At 34.8% G+C, this 18,363-nt stretch overlaps 1 protein-coding gene across 2 annotated transcripts in view; it reads right to left on the bottom strand.

Annotated features, from left to right (window-relative positions):
* Nucleotides 1–16,530, bottom strand: part of Stt3B (catalytic subunit 3B of the oligosaccharyltransferase complex) — a 33,999-nt gene extending 17,469 nt beyond the window's left edge. For both annotated transcript variants that reach the window (XR_011702594.1, XM_071594872.1), the window contains exons 1-5: nt 16,191–16,530; nt 14,747–14,965; nt 14,249–14,426; nt 14,008–14,073; nt 10–208 (exon numbers count right to left, since the gene is read on the bottom strand). Coding sequence is in view for 1 of the 2 variants with exons in the window: in XM_071594872.1 (XP_071450973.1) it covers nt 10–208; nt 14,008–14,073; nt 14,249–14,426; nt 14,747–14,965; nt 16,191–16,360 (832 nt within the window). In the remaining variant the exon portion in view is untranslated. The remainder of the gene's footprint in view (nt 1–9; nt 209–14,007; nt 14,074–14,248; nt 14,427–14,746; nt 14,966–16,190) is intronic.
* Between the last annotated feature and the right edge of the window lie 1,833 nt (nt 16,531–18,363).

The following is an 18,363-nucleotide window of genomic DNA, read 5'->3' as shown; positions in this document are numbered from 1 at the left end:
AGGACTTACCAGCAGAAGCAATGTGTTCAGAAGTCCTTACTGGTTGGAAACCAACAAAAGGTATCTGCATGGAAAGGAGAAGACCAAGGACATAAAATGCAGAGTAGGCTGCATGTAAGCGAGCTGAGAAACGCCCCAACATTAGAAGGGAGAAAGCATGAAGAGGAACCAAGTTGATGATGAAGACATAACCACCCCATGCTGAGACCTGGTGAACAAAAGAGATAGTTTTACAATTAACACATGGTATCCTGTAATGCCATACTGCTAAAATTCATCCAGTCATGAAGCTTTTCATTTCAGTTGAAAATGAGTATAAATTACCCCAGTGTCTTCAGCAAATTATACCGTTGGTTAAATAGAATTCTTCTACTACAGAAAGGAAAAAAATGGAAGGTGGTGCATTGAACTAATTTTAAAAGTATTCTGGTTGCAAACTAAATTCATAGATAGAGATGTAACCGCTGGATATGTATTTATAGACTGAGATGCACTTCAGTTAATTAGTCCAGATTTTCCCCAAACATCCCTTAAGCTTAACAATTATTTATTATGCTTCCCAGGTTTTTCTTTTCATTAAAAAACCTACAAGAATTTCTCAAAAGAAACTTCAAGATTTTCAAACACCATGTGAAAAAAAGATTTTCATGCAATAGAGTTTGTAAATAATAACAAATAGTATTTTGTAAAGTATTTTGCCTGTATTTCTTAGTTAAATTATATGTAAATAATTATAGAATTCATGACCATTAGAGGATGTACAGCTGAAACAAGGAAACATGGAATTTGGGGTAACAATTCAAACATTTTGTGTCAACTGAATTTTGAGCTAAAAAATGGTTAGCATCCAAGATGTGTTCAGTTGAAAAGACTTCAAGTAATTTGGGCAGGTTGAAGTCCACTATAATGTCACATCATAGGATTCTTCCCATGATTCCTAGAAACACAAATACTATTCCATTCTTCACCTTGAACTCCTCTGACCATCCAGGATTACATTTGAAATCAATTCCAAATGCCGAATCTAAAGTATCAGGCATTGCCATTGGCTACGGACCAGAAAATAGACCATTCAGGACTCTTGCCTGTTTAAAACAGATGATCAAATCTGGCTCCAAATCAAAACCCCCATATTTTCAAAGCATGGGCACTTCCGTTCTGGTTTAAACTTGCTTTTCTCAAACCAACTAACCACAGTAAACAACGCAAAAGGTTGCTTTGATAGGTGAGGAGAGAGCTCATCTAGCAGTAAACCCAATGACGTGTTAAATTTGCACATAAGGGTAAGAGGGCCATTCCTTTCATTGTGCTGCCTGTGGTTTCATAGTAAGATCTGGTACCAAAAAATTGTACAGCCTGGGTGAATCTGAGGGTGCCCAGAGGAATAACCAAGAATCGAACCTGGGCCCTCCATTCAGTAGTCCAGTGCTCTGCCCACTGGACTACCATACCCATTTGGTTGAACAAAATTGTTAATTTTTCACACTTTTGTTATGGCTGTTGACATTGTTGAATTTGGTATCCCAACTCTGTGCTGATGCTAATTTTTGACCCACCACTAGAATCAACTGCCAATCGCATAAGCTAGGTTGTAACCTATAATGAAATTGAATTTTGATTGTGCTATTCACCATCCACTTTTGGTGGATGGTGAATAGGTTGCTAAGTTCTAATTAATTTCCAAGTGCACAACTTACCCAGAAAATTAAGACATTGCTAAGACCATTTATTTTTTGCAATTCAGACAACCCACTCGGAGTTTTCAATTCACACAACCCACAACAGAATCAATTGATTATGTAGAACAGAAGAAGAATGAAAATGAAAATTTCAAGAACTTACGCCAAGGTACTACAGTAATTTGGGTAAATCCAACAACAAATGATTACAAACTTCACCTACCATTTATTTTTTCATGAAAAAATACAAGTTCCCAGTATATTACAGCAAAAGAAAGTCTTTCTAAGGTTTACCCTGTCTGTCAAAGGGGATGGAGGGATGGATGAAGTTAAAGGTTAGAGATGCACAGTGGAGAATGACTACAATTTCAATAAACTTACTCAGGGGAAGGAGAGAGGTCAGAACAAATGGAGCTGTGAGATTATTCTAACTGATTTGTTAATGGAAACCTCAAAGAGGGTTTTGTGGTACCCCCGAGAGAATTGGTTGAGAAGCAGCAAGTGGATTGGGAAACCCAGCCAATATAATTTCTCATGCTATTCAAAGAAATTTCCAGGGATTCATTTTCTGAGAAGCAAAAGAACTTTAAATGATAACTGTTGTTTCACGTAAAACAGTTTGTGTAACATTAATAAATATAAATTCAAAACTCTTGGCGCTAAAAGACCTGTGCCTATATTTGGCATTAACTAATCTTTCATACTATCCATTTTCATGTTCAGCAAGTTCAATTTTGTCTGTATCAAACTCCTTGATAACATTGAGAAATAAGTATGGATTAGTTTCTTTAAATGTACATGATGAGCCAAGTTTTTGCCTGAAACCAGAGGGATGAGTGAATTATAGTTATCATATAAGTGGATTTACTGGGAGAGGAAAAATCAAATAGTAATAATAAAAAGCACTAAACAAATAACAGTTAACACACATTAACTACAAGAAAAAGGCACTGACAACCTGTTGGTGCCTTTTTCATAGGTGATTTGGATGTTTGAGCTAAGGATATAGAGTTCTGTCAAAAACTTGTCCTATTACTTTCTTGTCCCCATCCACAAAAGATGGCTTCGAATAAACTTACTTAGCAAATGAAGCAAAAACAGATGATCTTTATCATTAAGGTATATTTTAGAAGTTGTTGATATGTAAAAGGTAGACATGAAAATATTTTTCACCTCCTAGACTTAACAGTGCAATACTTTCACATTGAAGAAAGCTGTAAAAAGGTCAACTACCAGCTGGGGCTGGGAAACCCTGTAGTGAGGCCTTTTCATTTGATGAAAAAAACTTGTAGCCAAACATTAAGTAGTTTTGAAAAATACACATCTACAAATTTTGGGAGGCACTGCATTAGAGAGGGGTGAATAAGTGACAGACAGTGCCTTGGGGATGAGGGCACTAGATCAAAGATTCAACAGGTCAGAGACAATTATCCACTTATTTAGGGAGAACCTGCAGCAGAGAATACATGACTTGTTGGAATATTTCACGCTATATTGCAATAGGGGGAGAAACAACGCCATAATGTAGGCTATTACTACATTTATAAAGATTTTTGATTCAATTATCGTCAAATACCTTGCCCCAAACCTTTTATGCGTTACTTCAAACTCTTGACAGGTTTGTCTTTATTTGATACAACGACGTTATCTACTTAGCGAAACAATCATATCTCCGATAAAAAACAGGTCAGAAACACGTTCGAACTTTCTTTGACTTCGCCGTGAGTCCACGTTTGCGACCTTGCAAAATAATTACGAGCAGAGCCAAATTATGAAGTGACATTTATTTATTTCAAAATTTATTAAAGGATGAGCGTGAGTCTTGTTTCAAATTAAGGATAGTGGAGCACACTTCCACGGATTGGAGTAGTGGGCAGGGGCAGGGAGAAGATTTTCCCGAAACGTTTGATATCTCACTTGCCTTCCCTCATGTAGTTACAACATACTTAATTGAACAGAATAAGCTGAAGCTGCCGTTTAATGTACAGGCATAGAAAAATTGCATCGTTTTCCTCACAAATCACCAACAGAGTGTAACTCGCGATCAGTGGAAGTGAAAGTGCACTTTCCGGCCAACTGCTCAGACAAATCACATGTTCAAATCTGGCTCAAATTTTAAATAAATAATAATCCCTCTAACAGGTGTCTTTACTCCAATGTTTCCGAAGTAAAGGAATCATGATAATGGGTTCACGGCATAACTGGCGGTATCACATGCGTGAATTTCAGGCTTTTATTACAGAAAAAAATCTTGTTCCGAAAAATGTAAAATATCGTCATAAGATATAAACATAAAACTTTGAAAGCATGAAATAAGAATTAAAATGTTTGGGACACAATTATGTTTCAAGCTGACGGCGATCGAAACAATATTCTACTACAATTCCCTAAACTTTGTTGCCGCTATTCGGGCCTGCAAAATTGCTTGCTTTTTTCCTTCATCGTTCGGATAACATTTAATCATACTAGTCACTACTGAAGTTTGGGGCAAAAAAGCGCAGATTCCGTTTTCCATAAAATAGGCTCCGGTATTATCTCGAAAACCAACGTTGAACTCAGGATCACCTACAATAGTGCCAATAAGGAAAGAGTTGAATAAATTGAGCCACTTGGCTGCAAAACTAAATGCACAAGACAAATATCCAGCTGAAAGTACATGGAACAAGATATGTTGGGAACCCCATCGTTTGTCTCTCAACTCATGCAGCCAGCAACCATCTTACAAGGCTTTCATTTCAGTATGATGGCATTAGTAGAAGGGCAAACTTCTCTGGGAGAACACACGTTTTTGCGGATATTATATAGGATGAAATGAAATTCACTATTTTCACAAAATTTATTTTAAAAGTTTTCCAACATCCCGAATGATCATGAAGCTTTAAACCAATAGGGTGGCCTAAATGAGTTAAAAAGCATATTAAATCAATCACATACAAGGACAACATGCATACGTCATATACACTGGATTATTACACACTCTACCTCCAATCGTTCAGTTACAGAAAGTAAACATATCATAAATTAGTTTTTAGTGCACACTTATGAAATTGATCCCTTAGCAATACAATTTGAACAAGAGGATGGCTAATCACACTCTGCAAGCAGAATTTGGGGAATAATACTCCTCCTGCTATATAAATCCCATTCATTAACAAACTGTTGGTGACCTTAATCCAAAAACACATGCAATATAAGAAATTGAATTATAGGATATTAGAGTAATAATGAATTGATGGGTAAATACAATATCCATGAGAGTGACAGTAAATGAAGACTAATAGATAGATGTTTTGGCTAGCACACGCATATAGTTTCTTCCCATGACAATATTAACTTAGGTTTGAATCCTGGCAGTTAACAATTTTTCAGCAGTATTCCAATCTATATTAAGTCATTAAAGTAACAACTGAGCTCTTACCTGACGCCATATGATATATTCATATCCATATATTGATATATACACATTTTCCCATGAATTATTGTTTACTATACGATCATACTTTGAGCAATGAGATATGACTATATACTTAAGATATATGTGATTTTATTACTGTTACACAAGATACACTACGTGGGAGTATTTGATTCACAAATTTGGACTTTAAAATAAAGATTGGATAATTTGATTACATTCATTTAGTGATCAATCTTCTTCAATTGATTTTAATTAATCAACCACAATCCCTCATTCAAATCAAGTCCTTCCTATCTAATCTCCAACTGATTAATCTAATCCTCATGCACTAACTCTACCAAAAAAATGTACCAAAAAGTGTCATTCCAACAATGAGCAGTAAATACAATGATTACTTCATTTTTGATAAAATAATGCTGGAAAAAATTATCTGCCTATCTGAGGAAGGATTTAATTGGTAAGAATAAAATTTGAAGATATCGGGCTTCTTTTCATTAATTCTAAACTATTAATATTTAAGGGTGGATTATTTGTATGGAGATCAGGTTTACCAACTATAAATTTAGATGTTTGTCTACACTGTCTGTAATAAAGAACAAGTGCACTTTCATTCATGCATGTAGATTGGATGGGTTGCTCAAAACAAGATCAGCTGGAGATTAGGAGGATTGGATAAATTAAGATTCCCGAGTTTGGTTGAATATTACATTTCCTATAATAAAATGCATGCAAATCTTGCAGAGTATATTTAAGATCTTCAATATGGAAAAAATAAAAGACCTACATATACCCACTAGATATTTGCAACATTATAACAAAAATCAAATCAAAAGAAGACTGAAAAAAACAATTGAACTTCAGCTGATCTCTCTGATAATTAAGAATATTACTACAAAATCAAACTTTCCATAGTTTTCTGATTTTGCATTAAGGCATATCACTCTACTGTAACTTTTTAGGATGATTTTGACTCTGAATAACTTAACACTTTAGCATTATTTACACAAAATTCTTATAACTAAGATTATGTATCTCATAAATGTTAAAACCCCACACCCATAAAGGGCATTTTAATATTACAAGGTTTGTATAAGAAGTATCGGCAGCAATTATTTCTGATATGTGCGTGAAGGGTGGAATTCAGACTGTCCGTTAAGAGTAGGCATGATTGTAGATCATATTGGTAGCAATAAGATGAGAGTGCACACCATTATCACTGAAAATTTTGAAGATGCGAAAGATCTTCGCTAAAGCTATCTTAAATGTCTTGACAGATGACCAAAGTCAGAGTCGAGTCGAGTGTTTTGAAGACCTGCAATGGCATTATGATGATTCCTCAACCCCCTCACAGTCCTGACTTGGCACCAGCAGAATATTTCCTATTCCACAAAACAAATTCCTCCCTCAAAAGGCACCACTATAGGACCCTAAACTACGTCAAAGAAGCTTGCACATGTACCCTGAAGGACCTTCTGGAATCCACCCACCAGGGAACCTTAGAGTCATAGAAAAGACACTGGCAAAAGTATGTCAATGCTCAAGGAATGTACTTCGAAGAATGTTAAGGAATTGTAGGCAATATCTGAAATAAAGCTATTTTTCCTAAATGTTTTACACAAACTATGTATTTCCCAGCAGGGTATTGAACAACTAGTATCCAATAAATACAAACACCATGAATGTAAAAAACCTTTGCTCGTAGCAAATTAGATGAGGATTTCCAGATTAGGGGTGCACTAAGCACAAAACTTACTCATCAGCTCAAAGGCAAATGAGCGTGTTATGATAAATTAAATGCAGATTTATTTACTGCTGCAAAATGGTTGATAGCAAATAAACTATAATTAAAAATAAGTAAATCCACTGGGAAAGGGAAAGTAAGCTTAAAAACGGGGAGTGCAAAGTTGGGATTTAAGGAGGACAAAAATGTTTCACCCATGAAATTCCTTCCTTCATGTATTCCACGCTTTTTTAAGAATTTATTTGTGCAAATAATCAGCTGGATAGCAAGGCCAAAGTGAGTTTTTCATTGTTACCACAAGTGGTAGCAATGTAATTATGATCACCAAAAATATTTTGTCTATTTTTTTTTTAAACAAGTAAGCACTATGTTCTGAGATAAATCCAGTAAAACACCTCCTAAGCAAGTTTTTGACACTGCTTGCCCTGGGTGTGATAAAATCCTACAATCCTCCAGCTCTGGATTCACAAAAAAGTACTTGGAGGAAAACATCTACAAAGAGACAGGAGTGGAAATGTGATCAACATCAAGGTGTGATGGAGTTGTTCTTAATTATTTTTATTGGCTATAGGATTCTCTTCTTGTGACAATTTCATCCAGGTGTGATGATGAAGTGCATGAAAATTCTACTCAGACATCATACATGGCTAGTGGTAGACAACAAATGAACCTAGGTCTTATATAGAACAAGAAGATGGCATTAACAGTGGAGGTATTTATGGGCGTACTGAAGCATGAAAATATGAAAGTGGTAAAAGAACTTAAATACAATTAACAATTTTAAGAAGGAACATATAAGATTAAAAAAACCAATGATTAACAAAACAGGGTAAATTAACTCTAGCTAAACTTTATGATGAACAAGGTGGAAATTGATGAGGGTAAACAAGAAACTTGACACTTCCATAATAAAGATTTAATATTTCTTGACCATGGTTTTGATGCTGCGCATCATCATCAGGTAAAATACATCAAAATTTTTCAACTTCAATAGTCTGGCTCCAAGTGGGGAGTAAGGTAGGGGTAGTAACGGAGAGGAGAGGGGGTAAGGTAGGGCAAGTAATGGCGAGGAGGTAAGTTGAGTGCGGGTGTAGCAACCTATTAGTGGGCTAGGGAAGGGGGAGGGTCGAAACCAGCCATGAGGAGAGGCGAAACCATGGTCGTGAATAATTAAATCTTCATTGTGGAAGTATCAAAATTCTTGTTTACCCTCATCATGAAAGAATTCCACAAAGTTAAACCTGAAACTGTAATGTTTATCAAGGTGGAAATTGTTGGTCTCAATGTGAATAACATTGGTATTTCTCCAATTTCTATGTTGAAAAGATTACTAAAAAATTGATTTAAAAAAAGTCAGAATGTAGTCGATACCTTATTTGTTATAACCAATTCTTAATAGATATGAATACAAAACTATTGGTTTCTTTCAAAAATAAAGAGATAAATGGACAGCAAAAGGAAAATAATAGATAATAAAGACATCATTGATGTAAAATATTTTGGGTAAATATTTATTAATGACGCAACTAACTTGATATCGGAAAACTTTGTAATATAAAGCAGATGAAAAGGGAAATGAAAGGTGATACAATTACAAATGGGTAAAATAAGGAAAAATATTAGCGAAGAATGAAAATTCTGAGATTACTAGGATAAGGTCAAAGGAGGATCTTGAACAGTTCTGATAGATTATTTTAAGAAAACATTACTTTTTCGATCTTTGTCACACAAATTTAAATTCATAATTATGCACCAAAATACAAGAACCTTGAGAAAAAATTGGTGAAGTAATTATAGAATTTAAATTTTACCAACTGACAGGACATAAAAAACATTGAAAACTGTGATCCAAAACTAGAGGTGGTGTTATTATGTTATTTATAAAATAATAAAATATTTCTAAAAAAAGAAATCGCCCTCACATGCATGAAAGCTATTCTATGGTGATCTGGCTATGGATATAACATTGAATGTGTTTTTTTAATATGTACTAGTATTTATAGGCCAACACATTTATATGCAACTGAATTTGTAGAATTTGTAAACTCTTATGTTCATAATGAAGGTCTGAAGTAATTTATTATTATAAGAAATTATTAATATCAATATTAAAAACAAAAGTAATAATGATATGTATAGTTATAGAGATATGAAGGCTGCAAAAGGGTTCTATGAGATCATAACTCGGTATACTAGGGAATGAGTGGTGGAAGACTATACTTATAAAAGCATTCTGGATCATATTTACTATAGAGGTATTTACTTAGTAAAGGGCATAATTTTTAAAATTGTAAAATCGGATCACTACATGGTAGCAATTGGTTTTGAAGCAGTTAGAAGAAATAATTGCAAGGTTAATTGTGATGATGAAGTCAAGGATTTAATATGTTGAAAATCAGTTAATATTTTACTCACTCAGCATAATTAGGGCAAATTGACAAAGAATCAAGACCAGACTCACCATATGAGACTACTGAAGATTTAATCCAGGATATATATTCTAAATCTAAAATAATAATCAAAATGGAAATCATGACTATACAGGAGTTAATGTCAAATACTATGCTAATAATAATAATATGTATAGAGATGGGCTTAAAACATTAAAAAATTAACCTTCTAATATTCAAAAACACAGCGGGAGATGCCACAACAATAACTTTCACTGGATTCATCTGCTTAATGTTCATTACAATGCAACAATTTCAAGGGGAAAAAACTATTTGCATTGACCAGGATTCGAACCCACATCCCTCTGGAGAGTGCTTTAAAGGAACAAGATGCTATGATGAAATACTGTACCCAAAGCCACAGGCATTTATAGTCGTGCACGACGTGCCACAGTCCACGAGGTTAAAGCCAACTTTAAACACTATGGTGTTTTACTTTTGACAAATACTAAGAAACTGCAGGAGATGATGCGACATTTTAAGAGTCATCTACTAAAAAGTACAGACAGCCGGCCAAGGTGAATGATTTTTACACTTCGAAATTGCTGCATTGTAACCTTCTAATATGATATATAGAATACACTACCAGAAATATAGGAACTTGGTCAACTAAGGAAGGCCAAAAATAAATATTATATCAATCACATTAATGAAAGTATCAAAAATCTGAGACAGTGGTATACATGGCATTTAAGACTACAAATGGAATAGGGTAAAGGTCAAATTGAGTAGTTTCAGGCATGATGTGGTGAAAATGGAACACAATGAATAACTGATAGTAGCACTATTCAATCAATTTTTCAATTGATTTTCAGACTGAAAAATTTATGACTAAATGACTGTACTATGTGCTGAGTGCCCCTACCATGGACTACAACCTTGACATGGTGGAAGGGCTTGTGTGTTCCGATGACCCCTAGAGCTATACTGGCAGGAGCAATGATAATTGCTCCTGGTAGGGTCACCCATACCAGATAGGTCGAATTTTAGAGACCAGACAAAAAGTAGTTCACACATCATCTATTCCTCAGTGAGGCAGCTGCAAAGGTATCTGACCCCAGTGGGGTGGCAATTGAGTGATGGCATTACGTTAAAAACACTATTGAGGAAGGCAATGGAAAACCACCTCAATTATCATTCCTAAGAATATAATGATGGACAATATAGAGAATATGAGTCCTGGTAAGTAAGGGACTCGGTACAATCGACCGTGTGTTGGGGCCAGCAGCGGGAGAGGCAAGGCTAGCATGGTCATCATCTCACAAAACCCTTGCAAAAGAAAACCAACAGCAGCAGGACAGAAGTCGCAAAAGAAGAAGACCAACTTAGTTAAAATAGGAACTTGAAATGTTAAGACATTGTTGAGGACAGGAAAATTAGAGAATATTAAGTGAGAGATGGAAAGAGGAAACACGAATATCTTAGGTACATGCAAGGCAAGACGGAAGGATAGTGGCGACTACTGGAGTGACAGTTATAGGATAATATACAGCAGCAGGGACGAAATCCTATGTGGGTTTGCCATAATATTGAATAAAGAGGTAGGAAGAAGCCTAGTAAACATAACACAAGATAGAATAGGATATTACTCGTAGATATTAGAGATAGAATATTACTAGCAGAGATAAAAGCAGAACCGATGAACTTGGTCATTGTTCAAGTATACAAGCAATCATAGAGAAGGAAGAAGTCGATAGGATAAACTATCAGTTAGAGGACATAATCGCGTAAGTTCCTGCAGGGAAACATTTGATAGTGATGGGAGATTGGAATGTGACGGTAGGCAAAGGAAGAGATGGTGATGAGGTGGGGGATGGTTTAGGCACGAGAAATGACCGCGGGGAGAAAGCAATTGAGTTCTGTAGGAGACAGGAGTTAGTCATCACCCACACTTGGTATAAATACCACAAAAGGCAATATCATGGATGACAATAAAGGGCTGAGTACTATCGAAGAAAAATGGGAATGTATCATAAAAGGGATTTCGAAAGCCTCAAAAGAAACTATAGGAACAGTTAATGAGAATAGGGCAAGGAAACCGTGGATCATGGATTACATGATTACAAAGATAGATGAGAGAAGAAAATGGAAGAATGTAAACAGAGTTAGGCAAATTGAAGTACAAAGAGTTCAATAATAAATTGAGACAGGTAACAAATAAAGCATGGTGGAAAACACAGAATGAGAATAAAGAAAGTCTGCAGAGGGAGGGTGAAATCGGTGCGCTATACAGCAAAGTTAAATCTTTATCGGGAAGTAAGAAAGGGAGATCAACGATAGCAGATAGAGATAAGGCGGGTAAGATAATAGTTGACTCAGGAAAGATTCAATAGAGATAGAATGGATATATAAAAGAACTGTATGGTAAAGAATTTAGGCCAACAAGGTTAGACATAGAAAAGGAACATGATGTAGAGAAATATGGCTTAGGTCCAAGCATAATTGACGATGAGAAAGAAAGGGCATTAAGGGAGATGAAATCATATTAGGCCGGGAGGGTAGACAATATTCCTGCAGAACTACTAAAAGGTTTAGGAAAATGTGAGCGGAAGAGTCTATATGGACTGATTCATAGTATCTATGATGAAGGAAGCTGGCTGGAAGACTAGGCAAAAACTAGAGCAGGAAGAACAGTTTACGCATCTCGGAAGTGTTTTGGACCAACATAGTCATAGTAGTAGGGATGTAAGGAGTAGCATTGCACTACGCTAAGAGGCTTTTACAAGGAGATAGTTGATGACAGGGACGTTTAAAAGGGATGTTAAGAAAAGACTCATAATAACTTTGATATGGAGCGTAGTTATGCACTGCGCTGAAACGTCATCATCGAAACAGGATGATGGATGCAGATTGGAGGCTTTAGAAATATTGATATGTAGAAGGATGGAGAAGGTGAAATGGACTAAAAGGAAAACAAATGAGTCAGTAATAGGTATGGTGGGCGAGGAGAGGGGTTTGCCGGGAGATATCTTGAGGAGGCAGCAAAAATGGATGAAGGCATAGTGGTCGGCAGTGGGATCTTGAAGACTGAAATAGAGGGGAGAATGTTAGGCAAACGAGGAAAGGGCAGGGACAGGATAGGGATATTGGAGGGGATGAAGGGAGGAAGGAAGTACAGAGAGATGAAGAGGGACTTGATGTAGAGTAGGTTGCTGGATTGCGTTTTGCTAGGAGAGCCATAATATTTATTTAGTAGTTGTGTCCATGCAAAACCTACCTTAACCGGTAGATTACTTAATAATAATGTATTGAGTGGAGGCAAAGTTAAGTCCATTCTCAATTGGTACAGGAGATATTTGATGGGGGTAGGCAGATGTTGAAGCCAGAATTCCCTTTACTATTCCTTGTTATGCCAACATATCAACTATTCCTTGATTACCCACCCATTACCAATCTAGATGTAAACCTGTTCACCTGGTGCTAGCACTCCCTGCCACACCCCTTTTTGGCAGATTGCAGAATACTTGCCCAGATGAGTAATTATGCAAATGGCATGACAGTTGGTCACTCCCCATATTAATGACTACCAAAGCCCAACTATTTCAGGCTTCCAAGGTCAAACGTTGAAAATCTTAGATGAAAACTTTAGTTTTGCGTGAAACTGCATTATCAGATAGGAAATTTGGTCGCCAAATCAGTTGATGGCTAAATCTAGAGAAATACACACAGATGTAACACATTTAAGTTCTTTTGCAGAAAAAGTCAGACTTATTGCTGTTCTCTTAGCATGAAACTAGTCAACAATGATCATTTTTTGATCATAATGATAATGAAGTACTTTTTAGGACTTTTACTAGTACAATATTTTATTATACCAATAAACTCCCTCAAGATTCTATTTCATATGACACTGTTGCTTAATTTTTAGGTACATATACACAGACCTTCCCAGAGAATTACTTGGAAGAATTTTCCCCAGAATGAGAATAAAATTGAATGGAAAATCAGAGACTTCTCAAGCTAATGTTTTAATTTGGTAAGTTGATCCGGCAAGGTCACGCACCAGAAGTCACCTTAATAGTGAGGTGTGCATGGTGTTACTGTACAAATGTCTGATTTACCTTCCATAATAGTCTTCAGTTTAAATATCATGCCTCAAAATAATGCTGATTAAATTATCTCTCCTTTACTGTTATACTTAAACTCCATTACCCAACCTTTACAAAAAGGGTTTAGCTTCATCTGAGATATTAACTTACGATTTTTTACTCATGTTACCTTTTGCTCTACCACATAGTATGTACTTGGTTTTGATTTCAACTTTAAAAATAATGCACTAAAATTAATTTAATCTATTTTTCCTGCTCACCAAAAAATTTTATTCACCCAAACAACTAAAGGATGTCACATGACATACCAGTTTCCTACAGCTAATCTGTCACTATCTCGAATTTAGAATAATCTCAGGGAACCCACCGTTTTGTTGGTGCGTGAATTTACTATCTATACCTTGGATTACTTATGGCACCCTCAGCTTCAACTGAGATGAGAGTATTTCGGGTACCAGAAGGCTGGCTTCCCATGAAGTGTGAATTTCACATGTCATCATGCAATGCATGCATGAATGAACCCTATTATAACCTATCAAACAGACCTTTGGGTTGATAACTGTTTGTTTTTTATACCTTTTATATATAAGACAGAACATATATCTGAATTTCATTTGTTCCTAGAAAGGCAAGAGAATGGTGAATGGATTAGTTCATGAAAGTGCATACTCACCATATAAAAATAAGATAATGCAGTCATGCTGGCCCAAAACACCGATCCAGTTTTCACTGATTTTACCTTGAAAATAAATTAACACGAAAATTTATCAAATTTTACATTATATCACTATTTGCCAACTAATCACACAAACAGTAAACAAAAAATTATTTCTATATGCTTTAAAAACTAATCTCACAAAATATTTATACATACATTTATTATTTATGCATACATATTATGTTAGCACACTCACCCACAGATAGTACGTGAACTGCAGAGCGAAAATTGCAATGCCTTCATTGTCATAAGACCCTGCCACTGATCGGCTTATGTAACCAGGAACAATTGCCATAAAGCATGCTGCAAATAAACCTGCTCCTGGAGACCATAACTCTCGTCCAAGGAGGTATGTAGAGATTGCAGTCAGCCCACTGTGGCAAAAGGGCAAAATTGTATGCATCTTCTTAATACATAGTTCATACAATACAATATAATTTGTTTAAAATTCCTTAGATGATATATATTGATACATTCGAAAATATCAAACATGAAAATTCAATTGAAAATGTTTTTTGAAATTTTCCTATATAACTACCAACATTATTGTTCTGATTCATGACTAGCATGTAAAAACAATAATAAACTATTCCGTTGATTTTAATGCAAACTCTTACACAATCGTAAAACTATTTACACACAATTATTTTAACAGCATTACTTTCATTATGACATTCAACCCAAAATTCAATACCTGAAAGTGGGTGCTAGGAAGACACAAATGTCTCTTATATGAACTGGTATGTTGAGAGCATGCAAAATATAATGAATAGAACCAGAGGTGACCATTAAGCCAGGGTAAACGGTCCCTCCAACTATTCTTCCGAGTGGATACCATGCTCTTTCATCAAACCAATTTAGGAAATTGTAAAAGCCATGTTTGACCATGTAAGCAGTAGCTCGATAATTAAACCTGAGGAATAAACAGAGACAATAAATATCCAGCAATTATTTTCACACCTGATGATACAATGAAAAAAATCGTGAGAAACATGTTGACTATCTCATTAGCAAAACAAACGAAATGAAATTAAATCTATGAAATTATACAAAACCGACAAATTATACATGGTAAATGTTGATACATGATGGACATATATTTTCACACCTGATGATACAATGAAAAAAATCGTGAGAAACATGTTGACTATCTCATTAGCAAAACAAACGAAATGAAATTAAATCTATGAAATTATACAAAACCGACAAATTATACATGGTAAATGTTGATACATGATGGACATATATTTTCACACCTGATGATAAATGAAAAAAACCGTGAGAAACATGTTGACTATCTCATTAGCAAAACAAACGAAATGAAAATAAATCTATGAAATTATACAAAACCGACAAATTATACATGGTAAATGCTGATACATGATGGAGATATATTTTCACACCTGATGATACAATGAAAAAAATCGTGAGAAACATATTGACTATCTCATTAGCAAAACACACGAAATGAAATTAAATCTATGAAATTATACAAAACCGACAAATTATACATGGTAAATGTTGATACATGATGGAGATAATAATTAAGTAACCGGTTACTTTCACAGGCGCTTCGCATATTAATGATGGGTTTGATAACATTATCAGTACATTAAATGTTATTTCAATCCTGTACATAAATGAGTGCACCACTTCTCTTGGTATATTCTTGCAAAAAAAATGGAAACCTTAAACTATATTAGTCGTATTTAAAAATGTAAACAAATAAATATAATTTAAATTGAATAAAAACTCCATCATTCATTGACCTTAAGAAGCATTTTTTATGGTGTAAAGCCAACATTGAAACTCTTAAAATGCGCATTGAGACGCCCCTGCAAACTTAACCAAACCTTGGTTAAGTAGGTGGTTAAAATTTTTACAATGACAGATCTTCTTCACTTACATAGGATTTTTATTTTTCGTGAGTTAGGAAATAAAAAAAGGAGTTACTTAAAATTAAGGCAAAATGAAATAAAATTATTAGAACACACAACTAACCAAATAAGTGTGAAAATTTTATTCTAAATTGTCTTATTAGAAATCTGAAAACAATTTTATGGAGATGGGAGGTATGATAAGAGAAATAACCTACGGCAAAGCTAGGAAATGACCAAATGTCCTCAACAGCTACTCACCATGGATCAAATTCATGAATAATACTTTCAAATCTTATGACAGCAAAGAGTCGCGAAGCAAATCCTGATATCCATGCTAATAATAATACAGTGACGGTAATTAATGTTTTCCATCCCGAAGGATTTGAAAGAGATGTCTTCATCTTCCCGGCTGCTACTGCGGCCGCCATGTTTTCACGGTAGACACGTATACAAACAAATACGAAGCATTGAACAGAATTTATTCGTTTCAGGAGGAGCTGGATATTACTGACATCACGCAAGCTCCTCAAGTCTTATAATATGTAACTTCTCGCAAATTTTCGAACGACCCCAAAGCTAACGTTTTAATGTCGGCAATATTGATTTCTACATAAAAGCGCGCTACGACAGTTTTATGAAAAAAGAGTAACGAGAAGCATGGCGCTCATTTTAATTTGAAATTAGACAATGGGCGGCGTCACTGAATTACATTGGCAGACTTTTCCGTGTGTGCCGTTTTGGTAGGAACAGTGTTAGCCAACGGGGTCAATAATTATTTTAGAGAAAGTTCATTAAATCTAAAAAGTAAATTTAGCATCATTAAGGGTACATATATTTTTTTCATCATAGGTCACCTGCTTCTTATGCAGAATCAGTAATCATTTGCCAATCTCTTCTCCACTACCACCTTCATACTGACATTATCTGCATATACATAGTCTATTCCTATTCTAAGTCATTCAGTACTTTTATTCTTCTTAGACCAAACCCTCAATAACGTATTTTAACTAGACATCTCTCCTTAACACAAGATCAATTCAGTTGGTTTTTCTCTTCTTTTGGCCTATGAAAGAATTCTCTTTTCCATGAACTTTTTTAAGCATATCTTTCCAAATTATCTTAAAATGTTTCCACAAACACATGATTTCAATTGCTTTGATCCTCTTTTTCTATATCCCTTTAAGTGCATGTATCTGCCAGATACAGAAATACAGTCCTTATTCTCTTCCTTAAATCCATGTCTAATGTTGCTCGTATTATTTTTCATTTTAAAATAAGTTCCCTTTCGGCATTCCTATTCTGATGCTATATTACTCCTCACTTACAAATCTGATGTCAATAAATCTATAAATAAATCTTCTTAGGTCCATTTATTTTTTATCTAGAAGTTTTGAATGCTTTAAGTTTTAAGAATAATAATAAAAATTAATTGATAAGACATATTAATGGGAATATGATTAAGAAAAATAAATTTAGCTTCATAATGATGCAGTGAACTCTTCTGTGGATCTTCACTGGTTATATAGTGAAATATTGTCAGACTTTGTTAATTATGCAGGATTTAACATGGTGGAGGTCTTAGGAAGAGATCATGTTAAGTAGCTATGTGGAGAAAGCACCATATCTTTTTCATTTTTGTTTATTCACGAACATATAATGAATTAGACAAATAACTTTGGACAAGAGAAATTGCAGATACTGAAGACATCAAAGATTTTACATGAGTAAAATTACTGCGTGATTCTGAACTCATGGTCTCAATTCACTATGTTGCAAAATGGTTAAAATTAAAGGAAAGTTTAACAAAAAAAGCTTGTAGGAAATATAACATCTGATCTAAACATTTCTGATTTCAGTTGTTATGTCAAAAAGTAATTTAGAAAATGTCAGTAATACCTTTTATAACACTGAAACACAAATACAATGCAATAAAATTCAGGAATGAAATCACCTTTAGCTACATAAAATTGTATACCATCACTTTCATACCGTTTTCTATCATGTATCTTACATACCACAATCATTTTTTAAGAAATCAAGCAGTCTTCAAACTCTTATTGACTCAAGAAAGCTCTCTTTAGCAAATGAGTTATTTTGGAAGTAAACATATATATTAACTATGGCATTACTCTCCTCCCATTATATATTGACTAAATGTGCAATGCTATTCGGTAGCAATTTTTATCTTCCCTTCCCATGTATTATTATGCTATCATTTGAACTTATTATGTACCTTATTGAAAAATTTTCCGCTTCTACTACATCTACCATACATACTTCCCTCCTAAAACATCATTTCCTTTCTACTATGCCAAATGCAGGTGCCTCTGCATATATGGATTGTGACCTTGGTAATTATGATGTAAGGAGCAGCATCGAAAGAGTAAAAAAGGCATTTATAAATATGTAGAAGGGAAATTATGGAAGAATA

The sequence above is a fragment of the Hetaerina americana genome, unplaced genomic scaffold (genome assembly GCF_022747635.1).
Source record: "Hetaerina americana unplaced genomic scaffold, ioHetAmer1.1.p SCAF_7, whole genome shotgun sequence".
Lineage (NCBI taxonomy): Eukaryota > Metazoa > Arthropoda > Insecta > Odonata > Calopterygidae > Hetaerina > Hetaerina americana.
The sequence above is the reverse complement of the archived record's forward strand: the minus strand, read 5'-3'. Positions and strand labels throughout refer to the sequence as shown.